Source organism: Nicotiana sylvestris, chromosome 6, assembly GCF_000393655.2.
Source record: "Nicotiana sylvestris chromosome 6, ASM39365v2, whole genome shotgun sequence".
Taxonomy (NCBI): Eukaryota; Viridiplantae; Streptophyta; class Magnoliopsida; order Solanales; family Solanaceae; genus Nicotiana; species Nicotiana sylvestris.
The window spans coordinates 34,554,400-34,571,387 of NC_091062.1; the positions used below are offsets into that span (position 1 = coordinate 34,554,400).

General features: G+C 40.9%; 1 protein-coding gene and 1 long non-coding RNA gene across 2 annotated transcripts; one reads left to right on the plus strand and one right to left on the minus strand.

Annotated features, from left to right (window-relative positions):
* The first annotated feature begins 973 nt into the window (after positions 1-973).
* Positions 974-8,815, plus strand: LOC138872189 (uncharacterized). Its single transcript, XR_011400644.1, has 3 exons — positions 974-1,591; positions 7,714-7,781; positions 8,755-8,815. It is a non-coding gene; the product is annotated as an uncharacterized lncRNA (long non-coding RNA).
* A 6,289-nt stretch (positions 8,816-15,104) lies between these two features.
* Positions 15,105-16,358, minus strand: LOC138870469 (uncharacterized). The gene is made up of 2 exons (XM_070148274.1): positions 16,123-16,358; positions 15,105-15,513 (listed from the first exon to the last, which is right to left on the minus strand). Exons 1-2 carry the CDS (start codon positions 16,356-16,358, stop codon positions 15,105-15,107), a joined length of 645 nt encoding a protein of 214 aa, XP_070004375.1.
* Positions 16,359-16,988: the final 630 nt, after the last annotated feature.

Consider the following 16,988-nt stretch of genomic DNA (forward strand, 5'->3'; position numbering starts at 1 on the left):
AAAAAGCTGAAGAAGAACGAGCTAGCACCTGCAGCTAACAAACGCCAAGGTTCAAATCTAAAGTCTGCATGAAGAACCATTCAAGACTTAAGATCAAGCTTCAAAAGACTTATAGATAGGAATCTTGTAACTCGTAGTTGAAAGGCCTAGTTAGTCTTTTTCATTTGATTTTTGATGTAATAACAGGAATCGCGGACCGGAAACTCAGCAGAACGACACCTCGACCGGATCTCCACCTCGGCATACTCCGTCATCTCACTCATCACTGAACTACACGTGGCCTGATTCCTTTATAGCCAAGGATATGTTGGCAGTTCAGATACCAGGGCTCAGTCACATTCCCCTCTCTCTTAGTTTTAGTCTCTCCAAATAAGGGTCGGGTTAAAAACCTGTCTAGTCGTTCTTTGTCTAAAAACTCTTCGCGTTTTCAGTCAAAGAGGGGCAGCTGTAGACATGTGATTTTTGACCCTCCCCAAGACTTTCATATTTTAGCGCGTGAACTTAATTTAGGCATAATATAGATATTTTAAGTAATTTTGACTCTTTTACTTTATTTTATTACAAGAAAACAAAAAATCACAAAAATAGGTTCATTAATGTTTTGTGGTCATTTTTAATTTTAAAAAAATCTTTAAAAAAAATACGAAAATAGTATCGTATTTTTATTTTAATATGATATTTGAAAATACCAAAAAAAGGTTTGTTTTAATGGTTAGTTTTAGTTTAGTAATTATTTGAATAGTAGGATTAATTAATAAATGGGACCGTATTTTTAATCTCGTTCGCAGGGAAAGAATAAAACTTGGGCTCGAGCGGCCCATTTTTTAAGCCTAATTTTTGGGCCTAACCCATAATTTTCAAGCCCATAAGTTCTAGGCCCATACCCCTTAACCTAAAAACCCATCTATATAACCAAAACTAGTCTTAAAATAACCCTAGACTACACTTAGCATAGTCAGCCGCTAGAGCTCTTTCTTCTTCCCAAAAAACTTAGAAAAACTTTAGAGCTGAAAATAGACCTAGACATATACAAGGGAGCTAAAGCCTAAATCAACAAAGGAAATACACACAAAAAAGAGAAGACAAAAAAAGCTGACCGAAAATGCAAAAGGAGGAGGCGCCGCAACTCTTACGCCCCTAAAAAACAGGAGCCAAACCCCATTCTGGACAAAAAATCCAAGAAAAGCTTGCCATTTTCCCTTCCCCAAGATCTGATTTGAAAATATGATAACACCACCCAATAAAATGTCTTCATCTACCAAAACGCAAATGGCAGGCAAGAAGAAAAGCAAAAGGGAAAACCTTTTGATAAGCCTAATATAGTGACTGGAGCTAATGTGCAGATTGCATCTTTGAGATTTCCAAAAAATTACATCTCCTGTTGAACAATTTCGTCCTTTATTGGAACAGAAGAAAGAAATAATGGCTTAAAGTACCTTACACGTGATTTTTAGCTAGAATTTCGATTTGGATTTCGAGTGTTCCGGTGTCGATTCGAGGTTTCGGTTCGCAATTTCGTTGTTTCGGTCCAAAAATTGTTGCTTGTTTAGCCCGATTAATTTGCAATTTTCGACTTGGCTCATCAATAAAGGTTCATTTCTCACTTTTCATTCTCATTTTAATGTGTTATAATAGCTCGGTGCGCGTGTTGGTTAATTTGTGATTAGCATGTCTTAGTTTTCATTTAATTTGTTTTAATTAGTTTTTATTTCGATTGTGATGCATTTAGTCTCGGGTTCTTGAATAAATACTTTTAATCAGTAGGTGGAAAATTGGAATTATTTCTTTCTTGACAATGAATAAGAATGGGCCATAAGGTAGGCCTTGGACCATAAGGAATCTAGCCAAGTAATACATCATGTTAGCTAACCTATTTGCCCCAATAATATCTTGTTGATAAATTTGGCATTACAACAACCTCAAAGATTAGGAAAATAATTAGATGCGCTAGTTGCTTTAAGCGCGTTATAATAAAATTATCATAGCTACGGGTACGGTTCCCGTGACATAGTTGTGATACGCAATCCTAAATTCGGGTGCGCATTTATGTGACCCAAATCCAAATCTCAACAATGTTAGATAAAATATGTTGCGGACCATGGGTGCATTTATGTGATGTGGTTCTAGACGTATTTTTGATAACGTTGAATTTTTCTTAAAATTAATTGAACAAAAGCGGTTAAAAAGTTAAAATTGCACCATAGGCTGAAACATGTACTAAAATTAGATAATTAAGCCAAATATAACAGTTGAGCGACCGTGCTAGAACCACGGAACTCGGGAGTGCCTAACACCTTCTCCTGGGTTAAAAGAATTCCTTACCCGGATTTCTGGTTCGCGGACTGTAATACAGAGTCAATCTTTTCCTCGATTCGGGATTTGAACTGGTGACTTGGGATACCATAAATTATCCCAAGTGGAGACTCTGAATTTTTAAATAAAATAATCTCGTTTCGATTGTCCTTTAATTGGAAAAACTCCCTTATACACCCTTTACGGGGGTATAGGTAAAAAAGGAGGTGTGACACTTAATTGTTTAGAAGAATAAGCTATAACCTTACCATGCTGCATCAGTACACAACCCAACCCACTGCCCGAGGCGTCACAATAGATAACATAACCATCGGTCCCTTCTGGGAGCGTTAGAACCGATGTTGAAGTTAATCTGTCCCTCAATGCCTGGGAACTTCGTTCGCAAGCATCAGTCCATTAGAACTTGGCTCCCTTCTGAGTTAACTTATATGGGTATTTTAATCTTTCATAGTTCATGAAATTCCCCTCTTCGAAGGCCCAAACTTTATCCTACGCCCTTACTCCACTACCAGGGTAGTATCTATTCCAAATGTTACTAGTCTTAGACTCCTTTGAGTTCATTCAGGCTATATTGAGCCTTCTATAATTTAGAGAAACCATCAGCTCTCTTATAAGCTTAACCCCAAGGACTTATCCATTCTTTTTACCTTTTTACTATCTTTTCTTATCCTTCTTCCTCTCCTCCTAGAACCTTGTCGCTCTACCATACTTTAGCTTGCGACCTACACATATCTATTTATATTTATAAGCAACCTTTCTTTAACTTGCTTGCACCATAGATTTTCTTAAGTTATTCCGGAACATCAAGCAAGACACCACATACCACTTTGGTCAAAGGTGCTTTGAAGAGAATAAAATTTCGTTACAAGTTTCTTGTAATAACCTGCCAAACGTAGAAGCTACTAACCTTCATCAGTGTTGTGGTCTAGGCAAAGTCTTCACTGCCTCAGTCTATTGAATATCCACTCGGATGTCTTTACCCGAAATAATATGCCCAAGGAGAGCTACAGAGTTCAACCAGAATTCATATTTAGGGAGTTTTGCATACAACTTCCCTTTTTGTAGAACTTTGAGTACAGTACGCAAGTGATCTGCATGCTCAGCCTCTAAACTAGAATATACCAATATATATATATTGTCGATAAATATGATTATGAACAGATCTTTAAAAGGGTCTGAACACACGGTTCATTGAGTCCATGGATACTGTTGGGGCATTGGTTAGACCGAACGACATAACCCCAAACTCAAAGTGCCCATATCTAGTCCTGAATGCTGTCTTCGGAATATCTTCATCCTTAACCCTTACCTGATGGTACCCGAACCTCAAGTCTGTCTTTGAGAAATACTTGGCACCTTCCAATTGATCAAATAAATCATCAATTTTCTGGAGCAGGTACTTATTCTTGATCGTCACCTTATTCAGCTGCCTATAATCAATACAAATTCGTAAGGAACCATCTTTCTTACAAACAAAACAGGTGCTCCCCACGGTGACGTACTAGGTCTAATAAAACATTTTTCAAGCAAGTCCCTTAGTTGTTCCTTTAATTCTTATAGCCCTGTAGGGGCCATTCTATTGGGGGAATATATATATATATATATATATATATATATATATATATATATATATATATATATATATATCAGACGAGTATCTGATAGTAGGTCAATGACAAACTCAATTTCTTGCTCTGGCAGAAGACCCAGAAGCTCATCGGGAAAAACATCGGGAAACTTATTAAATACAGGAAAGAATTGAATATTTAATAACTCTACTTCCACATCCCAAACCCGAACTAAGCGATAAATGTAGTCCTTTATGATTATCTTCCTTGCCTTGAGATAGAAAATAAATTTACCTCTTGGCGATGTGGTATTACCTTTCCATTAAAACAGACTCTCCTGGAAGCTGAAATCAAACCATCTTTGATATACACTTGATGTCAACATAACAAAAGGCCAATTAATCCACACCTATTATAATATCAAGTCCTTCCCAACCGAACACCATGTATCTTATCCTTGTTCATTATCAAATCTATCACGGGCCATTTCAGGACACATCCATATATATAAGTAACAATATTAAAACATAACTTGCAGAACTAATTTACAAAAAGGTTTATATACATAGGGGTCGACTAGGCCATAGACATGTCATACCCAAAACTATATACAGAATAATGTCTGCAAAACCTCTAAGTAGGCATAACCATAATATATACAAGTCGGGGTGGGGCTCTCTACGTCCTCATAAAATAACCAAACACATTTAGAACCCTGACTTGGTAATATTCCGAGAAGAGATGGAACTCATCAACCAAAACTAACACTTGGAGGACGTCTATAGTAGAGGGTCCTTGCCTCATCCTATATGAGAGCATCGATCGGACACACTTTGAAGTGGAATCTTCATGTCCTTATCAGTTAACTTCCTCCTCTTGGACCGACTACTATCTTCTTCCTCTGCGCATCCCATAACATATACCGACGAACCTTGATTGACGGACTCCCAAGACTGTGGACTATCTGGAATCGCAAGAAGAGCTGGTGTCCGCAAATACCTTGACATAATTTTGAGCCTGAGGGAATCACAGTTGTGCCAATCCATGCACTACTCCCCTCATACTCATACCCTGATCAACGGGTTGTGATAATGAAACTAAGGGCCTTGGTGAGGTCGAAACGTCTCTCACCCCATCTACTGCCAGAGTGATCGAAACAGCTCGAACGGATGACTCATATGGATCCTCGAATGGTTCATGCTCAATAGAACCTATGATCTTCGATAGGTTTGAATCCATGGTATAACTTATCTCTCTTTCTAACACCTTCGTAGCCTTTTGACCCATGCTAGCGGTTGTAGTCTTCGGAGGCATCGCTAAAAACGTAACACATCGTTAGGAACATGAATGCTTATATCGCACGATCTAAGATAAGAAGAGAGGATAAGATCCTATATGTCCTATAGCCTCCTATCTATTATAAGTGTGGTGCACAACACACCCATAAATAAGATTCTACTAGACACGGCTTGAAGACTCCCTAGGACAGAACTGCTCTGATATCACTTTGTCACGCCCCGAGCTCGGGGGCGAGACCGGCACGTAGTGCCTCATCTATCCTTTTGTACCACTTGCGACTAAGAGACTCTAGACGTGTAATGTCATACTTTGGCTATGGGCCACATTATAAGATAATATGCGATAGAAAATATAAAACTAAACGGAGACTAACGCTGACTAATGTCAACATAAAGCTGGGCCGTACTACAACTAACAAGCCAACAAAATATACGTACAGGTCCTACAAGCCCAGCATATTGTACTAACCGACAGGATATGTCTACAAGTCTCTACTGATAGATATACTGTGATCGGAATAGGGCCCCGACTTGCCCATAACCTATCTATATATATACACAAGATATACACCACACTACTAGACTCGGCAACTCCGAAAGAAGGGGAGCTTACCGATAAAGCTAAACTCGGACAACACCTTTTAAGGAGGTCTACCTGTCTATCTGTCTGAACCTGCATGCATGAAATGCAGCACCCCCAGAAAGGGACGTCAGTGCAAAATAATGTACTGAGTATGTAAGGCAATATACCGAAGCTGAAACTGAACTGATAATAATATAATAACTGAAAACAACTGGGAGTCAAAGAAAATCTGAAGATATGCTCATCTACTGATATTGACTCAACTATCTCAATATAGTGAGTAAAATAGTTGTCCGGCCCTATAAGGCTCGATATATATATAAACTGCTCTGTCGTAGTAGGCTCGCTCATAGGCGCTCGACCATACTAGGCTTTGTATCTCGACCAACTGGTCTCGCTCATAGGTGTTCGGCCACAACAGACTCGGTATATAACTTACCATCTGATCAGAGGTTGCCCATTGATTATAGCTCGATGGTAATGAAAATACTTTAATACTGTATTTATAAATTCTCTGCTCTCTTGATCGAAAGAAGGAAATACTCAACTGAATATGCAGTCTCGATAAGAATAATATGGTAACTAACAAAACTAGGAAAATATATGTAATTTGTGAGGCTAGCAAAATATACATAAATTCCGGGATATGAATTTTTCTCTATGCCTCGTTATCAAACTTGTGTAATTATGATATCATGCTAAAATGAAGGAAAAGCTTAGCCTTAACATGCCTGGAGTAAGAAAACCTTTGTATAATATCTGTTGGAAACCTTCGTGAATCGAACTTAGAACTCAAAAATCGGATTAAGCTTTAGCGTTTTGAAATTGATGAACGAAAGCTCAAGCTTCTTGCTTGTTGATGTATTGAACGAATGCCTTAAAACTGTTCTTGAATTTTTCAAATTAAGAGACAAGGCATCCTTGATTTTTGGAGTGACCAAGACTACATTACTTAAGAAAGACTTAGGATCCAATTTCAATGTCTTGGGATTGAGACTTTGAAAGTATTTTAACGTTTTTCCCCATCTTTTATATAAAGGAAAGGTTTCTGATCTTTTCATGTACTTGAACCTAAGAAGGAATAAAGAAGTCTTATGTTTGTTAGATTTTTAATATAACTCTGAGTAGCTACATGGCATATAAATGTCCTTACATTGCCAAATGGCATGATAACTAATGAGTCATTTTTATCATGGTGGCTTTTTGCCACATTTTAAAGGGATATATTTTATAAATTTTTATCCACTTATTAGTTAACTGGGTAATGTTCTATTATTCGGTAATTAATCAATTACCCGCATAATTTAAAAATTACTAAAAATTACTCAAAATTTTATTTATTTTTAAAATACTTCATATATACTTTATATATTATACTACCTTGGTCAAATAGTACCTTGCATGGTACTAGTTCATAATTATCGGGTATTATCGCTCGACCCGTATTTTATCCCAAATTGGCCACATGCAACGAAACTCGTTTTCTTTAATTCGTTTACTTGTTATCCTGCATGACACTTCTTTATCGCTTGTTATAAATAACATAAGTACGTTAACGTCAAGTTGATTTCATCACCGAGTCTACATCGGTTAACTAAAAAAGAAATTTTATCGTACGGAAACGCGAGATGTAACATTAATACTCGATCCTAATGTGAACTCTACCTAATTAATCATGGAATTTAAGCCTAATATTGAAGAACTAGGGCTTGTAATTGGAGATCTAAAATTTGGGATTTGAGGGGTCGTTTGTAGTTTGAATTTGATGCTTTTAAAATGAATGAACTCGGGGAGTGATAAGGAGTCTATTGATATAATTTTTATCGGAATCCGAGACGTGGGCCCGGGGTCGGGTTTGGCCAATTTCGGGATTTGTGTTGTAATTTGATTTCTTTCGAGTGAGTTTTGTTCCCTTAGCATATTTTGATGATTTTGCACTGATTTTGGTTAGATTTGGAGCATCCAGAGGTCGATTCGAGAGGCAAGGGCATCGTGGGCTAGAGATTGGACCGGATAGAGGTGAGTAATAATTATAAATGTTGTCCTGAGGGTATGAAACCCCAGATTACACATCGTTGTGCTATATTAAGGTGACACACATGCTAGATGATGAGCATTGGGTCGTGTACCGTTGGGGATTGTGACTTAGTCCATCCCGAATGACTGATTTACCGCGTATTTGATTGAAAACTGTTTACTATCACCATGTTTTGGGCTAAATACCATATTTGGGCATCGTGCCAACTATTTGAACCCTTAGGGAATTTTTACTGATATTTTTTCATTGTTTTGACTTTATACTTGTACTCAGTCATGCTATATTCTACTGTTTTCAGAACTTGGTCATGTTTACTCTTCTTTAATATATTAAATGATATTCTAAATAATAATTTGAGCTGAGCATCATGTTTTACTGCTGCCCGAGTGGCTTATGAGATTCTGACTGGGTAAGGCCGAGGGCCTGTGTTGTGAGGATACACTGATTTATGATTATGAGGCTGAGGGCCTGAGATTCTACGCCACGAGGTGGCTTGTTGATATGAGGCCGAGAGCCTATTGATTATGCCACAAGATGGCATGATATTGTGCTTGGGCCGTAAGGGGCCCCTCCTGGAGTCTCTACACCCCCAGTGAGCACGTGTACCCATTGTGATATGAGATATAACCCGAGGGGCTGGTGTTGTTCCATGATATTGCCCGAGGGGTGGATTCTGTTGACATTGTGCCCGGGGGGGGCGGATTTTATGTGTTTATTTGTTCTAGCTGCTTTTCATGTAATTTTTTAATTGTTAAAAAGGTGTTTTAAAGAAGCTTCTTCTAAACTAAGGTGTCTTTATATGTTTTCATTGTTTCATTGCTTTTACTGGTTTTATACTGCTTCTTTATAGCATGTTGATGTTCTTTTACATGATTTCTTATCGCTCAGTCTTCATTTATTGTTATTACTCACTGAGTTGGAGTACTCACTTTATTCCCTGCACCCTGTGTGCAGGATCAAGAGCTTCAGGTCTCGCTAGCGAGTGTTGATTGCTTCCAGCTCAGGCGGATTCAGAGATTCATTAGGTAGCAGCTTGGCGTTCGCAGCCCAGTGCTTCTCCCCCTATCTTATTTTCTCTTATCTTATGTTCTGTAATAGACTATATAGACTCTTTCTGTTATAAACGGCAAGTAATGGCTCATGACTGGTGACACCCCAATGTCAGGCTATGTCTATTCCACAAATTGTATTAACCTTTATTTTTGGATTATTATTATTATTTTAAAGAATTAATTTGTATTATCTTAATTGCTTAAAAATGAATTGGGTGTGTGTCGGCTAGCCTTATCTTCACGAGAGGTGCCATCACGACCGGGTTTGGGTTTAGGGCCGTGACACGTTGGTATCAGAGCCTAGGTTACATAAGTCTAACGAGTCATGAGCATGTTTAGTAGAGTCTTGCGGATTGGTACAGAGACATCTGTATTTATCCTTGAGAGGCTGCAAAACCTTTAGGAATAACTTCACATTCTTGAAATTCTTGTCATGCGAATCTGTTGATCCGAGTATTAAACTTCCGTTATTCTATTCTCTCAAAGATGGTGAGGACACGTGCTACCAATCAAGATGGACGACCACCATTACCACCAGTTGTGGCCACTAGAGGACGAGGGGTCGTGGTCATGGTAGGGGTAGGGGTGTGGCCCGCACAATAGCTAGGGCATCATCTGTAGATCCACCAGCCACCCCGGTTCTGGATTAGGTTCTAGTTGTGGACGCTCCAGCAGTACCAGCTCAGGCACCAGCTGTGCCCATTATGATTTCGGGTCTTCAGGAGGCCTTGGCTCAGATTCTATCAATATGCACTGGCCTAGCTCAGGCGGTCTCAGTTACTACAGTCGCAGCTACTTCTCAGGCTGGGGAAGGCACTCAGACTCCCGTCGCTCGCACACATGAGCAGGTCATGCAGGGACTTCAGACACCGAGGGCACATCCAGCCCAGCCGGTTGCAGATGTTCAGGACTATATAGCTCCTGCCATGCCAGAGGATGAGCAGCGTAGGTTGGAGAGGTTTGGTAGACTTCAGCCTCCGACTTTCAATGGTGCAGAGGGCGAGGACAAGTGTCAGCGGATTCTTCGCACATCGGGTATTCTGGAGACCAGTGGGGTTGCTTTCATTACATTTTAGTTTTCTGGAGCTGCCTTCAGTTGGTGGGAGGCTTATGAGAGGTGTAGGCCTGTTGGTGCAGCACCCCTTACCTGGCAGTAGTTCTCTGTTCTTTTTCTGGAGAAGTATGTGCCGTAGTCTCGCAGAGAGGAGCTGCACAGGCAGTTTGAGTGGTTGCGTCTGGGAGATATGACTGTGACGTAGTATGAGATGAGGTTTTCCGAGTTAGCTCGTCATGCTATTTGGTTGGTTCCAACAGATAGAGAGAGGATTAAGAGTCTTGTGGATGGCCTCACTTATCAGCTTCATATTCTCATAACCAGGGAGAGGGTGTTCGGTGCTACTTTTGAGGAGGTTGTGGACATTGCTCGTGGGATTGAGTCAGTTCGTCGCCAGGAGCGAGATGAGAAGGAGGCCGAGAGGCCGAGAGGATCTGGTAGTTACGGTGGTGCTCCTTCGAGAGGTCAGTTTCAACACGGCAGAGGTCGTCCATTCAGGCATGCTCAGCCAGCTCGCCTAGGTTATCGTAGGGCATCATCGGGTCATAGTTCTCACAGTTCTCATCAGGGCCAGTCATCACTTAGTGCCCTTCCAGCTTAGAGTTCATCCCGTGCTCTATCAGTTCAGGGCTTTTCTATGCCAGGTGCATCTACTAGTCATTTCGGTTCTAGATGTTCCCTTCAGTCCCCGTCCCCAACATCCGGGAGTTGCTATGAGTGTGGATAGATAGGTCATATATGGAGGCAATGTCCTCATCGTCGTGCAGGTTCATCTCAGTAGAGGAGTTAGTCATCGTCTTCAGCACCACTTACTTTACCACCACCCACCCAGCCAGCTATGAGTGGAGGTCAGTCAGTTAGGGGTCGCCCTAGAGGGGGAGGTCGACCAGGTGGCGGTCAGGCCCATTTCTATGCACTTCTAGCTAGACCTGATGTTATTGCTTCTGATTCTGTTATTACAGCTATTGTCTCAGTCTTCCACAGAGATGTTTCTGTATTATTTGATCTCAGTTCCACCTTTTTTATGTGTCATCACACTTTGCTAATTATTTGGATACACCCCGTGAGTCTCTTGTTTCACCTATTCATGTATCTACTCCTGTGGGTGATACTGTTATTGTAGACCGTGTGTACCGGTCGTGTGTGGTAACTATTGGGGGTCTAAAGACCCGAGTGGATCTCTTGTTGTTATATATGGTGGATTTTGATGTCATTTTGGGCATGAATTGGCTATCTCCGTGTCGTGCTATTTTGGACTGTCATGCTAAGACAGTGACATTGGCTATGCCGGGTGTGCCATAGATTGAGTGGCGAGGTTCCACTGATTATGTTTCTAGTAGGGTAATTTCACCCAGCGTATGGTTGGGAAGTGTTGTCTTTTGTATTTAGCCTTTGTGAGGGATGTCGATGCGGAGACTCCCAATATTGATTCTGTTCCAGTTGTGAGGGATTTTCCCGATGTGTTTCTTGCAGACCTACTGGGCATGCCACCGAACAAGGATATTGATTTTGGTATTAACCTGGTGCCAGGCACTCAACCCATTTCTATTTCGTTGTATCGTATGGCACCAGCGGAAATGAATGACTTAAAAGAGCAGCTTCAGGAACTCCTTGATAAGGGGTCCATTCAGCCTAGTGTGTCACCTTGGGGTGTGCCGGTTCTATTTGTGAAGAAGAAGGATAGCACTATGAGGATGTGCATTGATTATAGGCAGTTGAACAAAGTAACAATTAAGAAAAAGTATCTTTTGCTCGTATTGATGATCTATTCAATCAGCTTCAAGGAGCGAGAGTGTTCTCCAAGATTGATCTCCGTTCAGGTTATCATCAGTTAAAGATCAGGGACTCGGATATTCTTAAGACAGCTTTCAGGACCCGATATGGTCATTATGAGTTCTTGGTAATATCTTTTGGGCTGACCAATGCCCCAACAACATTCATGCATTTGATAAACAGCATGTTCCGACCTTATCTTGACTTGTTTATCATAGTTTTCATTGATGATATTCTGGTGTATTCGCGTAGTCATAAGGAGCACGCAGAGCATTTGAGGTTTATGTTGCAGAAATTGAGGGAGGAGAAGCTTTATGCAAAATTCTCCAAGTGTGAGTTTTCGCTTAGTTTAGTGGCTTTCTTGGGGCACGTGGTATCCAGTGAGGATATTCAGGTTGATCCGAAGAAGATAGAGGCGATTCAGAGTTGGCCCAGACCGTCCTCAACCACAGAGATTCACAGCTTTCTTGGTTTGGCAAGTTATTACCGCCGGTTTGTTCCGGGATTCTCTTCTATCGCATCGCCCTTTACCAAGTTGACTCAGAAGGGTGCTTCATTTGTATGGTCGGATGAGTGTGAGGAGAGCTTTTAGAAGCTCAAGACAATCTTGGCCACAACTCTAGTGATATTTTTGCCATCAGCTTCAGGTTCATATACCGTGTATTGTGATGCTTCGAGAGTTGGTATTAGGTGTGTATTGATGCAGGAGGGTAGAGTCATTTCTTATGCTTCTCGCCATTTGAAGCCCCATGAGAAGAACTACCTTGTTCATGATTTGGAGTTGGCTGTCATTGTTCACGCATTGAAGATTTGGAGGCATTATTTGTATGGTATGTCTTGTGAGGTGTTTACTGATCATCGTAGCCTCCAGCACAAATTCAAGCAAAAGGATCTCAATTTGAGGCAGCGGAGATGGTTGGAGTTGCTAAAGGGTTATGATATTACTATCTTGTACCATCCGGGGAAGGTCAATATGGTGGCCGATGCTTTGAGCCAAAAGACAGTGAGTATGGGGAGTTTGGCATATATTCCAGTTGGGGAGAGACCTCTTGTAGTTGATGTTCAGGCCTTGGCCAATCGGTTCGTGAGGTTAGATATTTCGGAGCCCAGTCGAGTTTTGGCTTGTGTGATTTCTCGGTCTTCCTTATATGATCGCATTAGAGAGCGCCGGTATGATGATCCTTATTTGCTTGTCCTTAAGGACAGGGTTCGGCATGATGATGCCAGAGATGTGACTATTGGTGATGATGGGGTGCTGAGGATGCAGGGCCGGATTTGTGTGCCTAATGTATATCGGCTTTGGGAGTTGATTCTGGAGGAGGCCCATAGCTCGCGATATTCCATTCATCCGGGTGTTGCGAAGATGTATCAGGATCTGAGACAGCATTATTGGTGGAGGAGAATGAAGAAGGAAATTGTGGGATTTGTAGCTCGATGTCTCAATTGTTAGCAGGTGAAATATGAGCATAAGAGACCGGGTGGATTGTTTCAGCAGATGGATATTCTAGAGTGGAAGTGGGAGCGGATCACCATGGACTTTGTAGTTGGGCTCCCACGGACTTTGAAGAAGTTCGATGCTATTTGGGTGATTGTGGATCGACTGACCAAGTCTGTGCACTTCATTCTTATGTGTACTACCTATTCTTCATAGCGGTTGGCAGAGATCTATATCCGGGAGATTGTTCATTTGCATGGAGTCCCAGTTTCCATCATTTCGGATAGGGGCACTTAGTTTACTTTGTAGTTTTGGAGGTCTGTGCAGCGAGAGTTAGGTGCTCAGGTTGAGTTGAGCATAGCTTTTCACCCTCAGACAGACGGATAGTCCGAGCGCACTATTCAGATATTGGAGGACATATTGCATGCTTGTGTCATTGATTTCGGAGGGTCATGGGATCAGTTTCTACCACTCGCAGAGTTTGCATATAACAACAGCTACCAGTCGAGTATTCAGATGGCTCCATATGAGGCTTTGTATGGGAGGCGGTATAGATCTCCAGTTGGTTTGTTTGATCCAGGTGAGGCTAGGCTATTGGGGACAGACTTGGTGCAGGATGCTTTAGAAAAGGTGAAGGTGATTTAGGATAGGTTTCGTTCAGGAGAGGCTTCGTACAGCGCAGTCGAGACAAAAGAGTTATGCTGACAGGAAGGTTCGGGTAAATTCCGACTACCAATGACCCCATTAGTTCATATATGTGATTGGTTTCAAAATCGATTCTCAAAACTCAATTTCTTAGTTTTCAAAAAGTTAATAAAGTTGCAAAATTTTTCACTTTGATTCACTTGATTTTGATGTTAAAATATAAGATATGTTGAGGGAATATGTTTAGAAATAGATTAGAATCACTTACCTAAGGTTTGTAGGTGAAAATCCTCTCTCAAGATTGCCTTCTACTGAGTCTAGGGTTCAAAAATGAGAGAATGAAAGATAAAATCTTGACTTTCAGCCCTTATGTCCCGCTGCAATTATTGCAATTGCGATATGGGTTCGCAATTGCAGCACTGATAGGCCTGGGAAGCTCTTCGCAAATACGAAGATGGGTTCGCAATTGTGAACCATGCTGCCCTCGCAAAAGCAACATATTTGTTGCAAATGCGAACTACCTAAGATCCTAGACCACTTCACAAATTGTGAACCTGGCATCACAATTGTGACACTTGAGGCTCCCTACTAAGCTCGCAATTGCGAACATAGTGTTCGCAAATGCGATACCGGAGGCTGCTGCGCACCAGTTTTTTGGTTTTCGACCGAAAACAATAATACATGTCTGAAACTCACCCAAGCCCTCAGGGCTCCAAACCAAACATCCACAAAAGTTTAAAAATATCATATGAACTTGCTCGCGTGATCAAAATACAAAAATAACATCTAAAACTATGAATCGAATACGAAAACGCATGAATTTCAAAGTAAAGTTAAGATTTTCTAAAGTTACAACTAAACTTCCGAATCCTACAAATTCAACTCCAACCGACACCAAATTTTGTACACAAGTTCTAAATACCATAACAGACCTATTCCATGTCCCAAAATCAAATTCAGAGCTCGATAACTAAAAGTTGACCTACGGTCAAACCTTTCAACTTTATATTGCCAAATTTTGGCAAATTGACATAAATTAACCTACGAACTTCCAAAATCAATTCTGGGCATAATCCTAAGTCCGAAATCATAATATGACGTTATTGGAGCCATAAAAATACAATTTTTGGGTCATTTTCAGAAAAGGTAAAGTTTGGTCAACATTTCTAATTTAAACTTCTAAATCTATAATCAAAGGGTCCAAATCAATTTGAAAGCTTCCCGGAATAAAACTAACTGACCTCTCCATTTATAAAATCATAAACACACATGTATGAATCAATAAAAAGGGTAACGAGGTGAAATTACACAAAATGGCCGATCGTGTCGTTACATTCTCCCCCTCTTAAAACAAATTTTCGTCCCTGAACGTGCATAAGGACATACCTGCAGTGGTGAATAGATGAGGATAATGACTCCGCAAGTCGTGCTTGGTCTCCCAGGTCACCTTCTCGATCAGATGACACCTCCATTGAACCTTTCCTGAAGCAATATTCTTTGATTTCAATTTTTGGACCTGTCTGTCCAAGATAGCCACATGCTCCTCAATATAAGTCAAATCCTCGTCCAATTGGATTGTGTTGAAGACTAGAACATGAGAAAGATCACCATCATACTTCTGGAGCATAGAGACATGGAACACCAGATGAACCGTAGATAAACTAGGTGGAAAAGCAAGTTTGTAGGCCACCTTCCCAATCTTCTCAAGGATTTCAAAAGGTCTTATATACCTAGGACCCAACTTTCCCTTCTTCCTGAACTTCATCAAACCCTTCATAGGTGAAAATTGGAGCAAGACTCACTCTCCAACCATGAATGCAACATCGTGGACCTTCCAATCCACATAACTTTTCTATCTATATTGGGTTAAACGAAGCCGATCTAGGATTATCTTGACCTTCTCCAAAGCAACTCAAACCAAATATGTGCCTAATAACTTAGCCACTCCTGACTCAAACCACCCAACTGGATAATGACATCGTCGCCCATATAAGGCCTCATAAGGTATCATCTGAATACTCGATTGGTAGTTGTCATTGTAGGCAAACTTCGTAAGTGGCAAGAACCAATCCCAAGTACCCCCGAAATTCATTACACATGCTCAAAGCATATCCTCCAATATTTGAATAGTGCGCTCCAATTGTCCGTCTGTCAAAGGGTGAAACATTGTACTCAACTCAATCTGTATGTCTAACTCCCATTATATAGCTCTTTAGAAATATGATATGAACTGTGAACCCTGGTTAGAGATGATTGATACTAGTACGCCATGAAGTCGGACAATCTTAGGGATATAAACCTGAGACAGCTACTCTGAAGAATAGGTAGTGACTACTGGAATAAAATGAGCCGACTTGGTCAACCTGTCCACAATCACCCATACCACGTCAAATCTCTTCTGAGCTTGTGGGAGACCAACAATGAAGTCCATGGTGACACGCTCCCATTTCCACTCAGGAATCTCAAGTCGCTGAAGCAAACCACCCGACCGTCGATGTTCATACTTCACCTGCTGATAATTTAGGCACCAAGCTACATACTCCACTATGTCTTTCTTCATTCTCCTCCACCAATAGTGATGCCTCAAATGCTGATACATCTTAGTGGCAGTCGAATGAATGGAGTACCATGAACTGTGGGCCTCTTAAAGAATCAACGCACACAACCCATCTACATTGGGAACACATGCATCCGCAAAACACCTCATCCCCAATAGAAACCTCCTTGGCATCGCGGTGCTAAATCATGTCCTTGAGGACAAGCAAATAGGGGTCGTCATACTGACACTCTCTGATACGATCATATAGAGAAGACCGAAAAACCACGTAGGCAAGAACTCCACTGGGCTTCGAAATATCCAATCCAAGAAACTGGTTGGCTAAGGCATGATCATCCCATGCTAATGGCCTCTTCGCTGCCGGTAGATATGCTAACCGTCTTTCTAATCAAGGCATGGACCACCACATTGGCCTTCCCGGGATGATATCGAATGGTGATATTATAGTCCATAAGAAATTCTAACCATCTCCACTGCTGCAAGTTAAGATCTTTCTGTTTGAACAGATGTTATAGACTCCGGTGGTCGATGAAGACCTCACAAGGGACACCGTACAAATAATGTTGCTAGATCTTCAATGCATGAATAATGGCTGCCAAGTTGAGGATGTCGAATGGATAATTTTCTCATGAGTCTTCAACTATATAGACCAGTAGGCAATCACCTTACAGT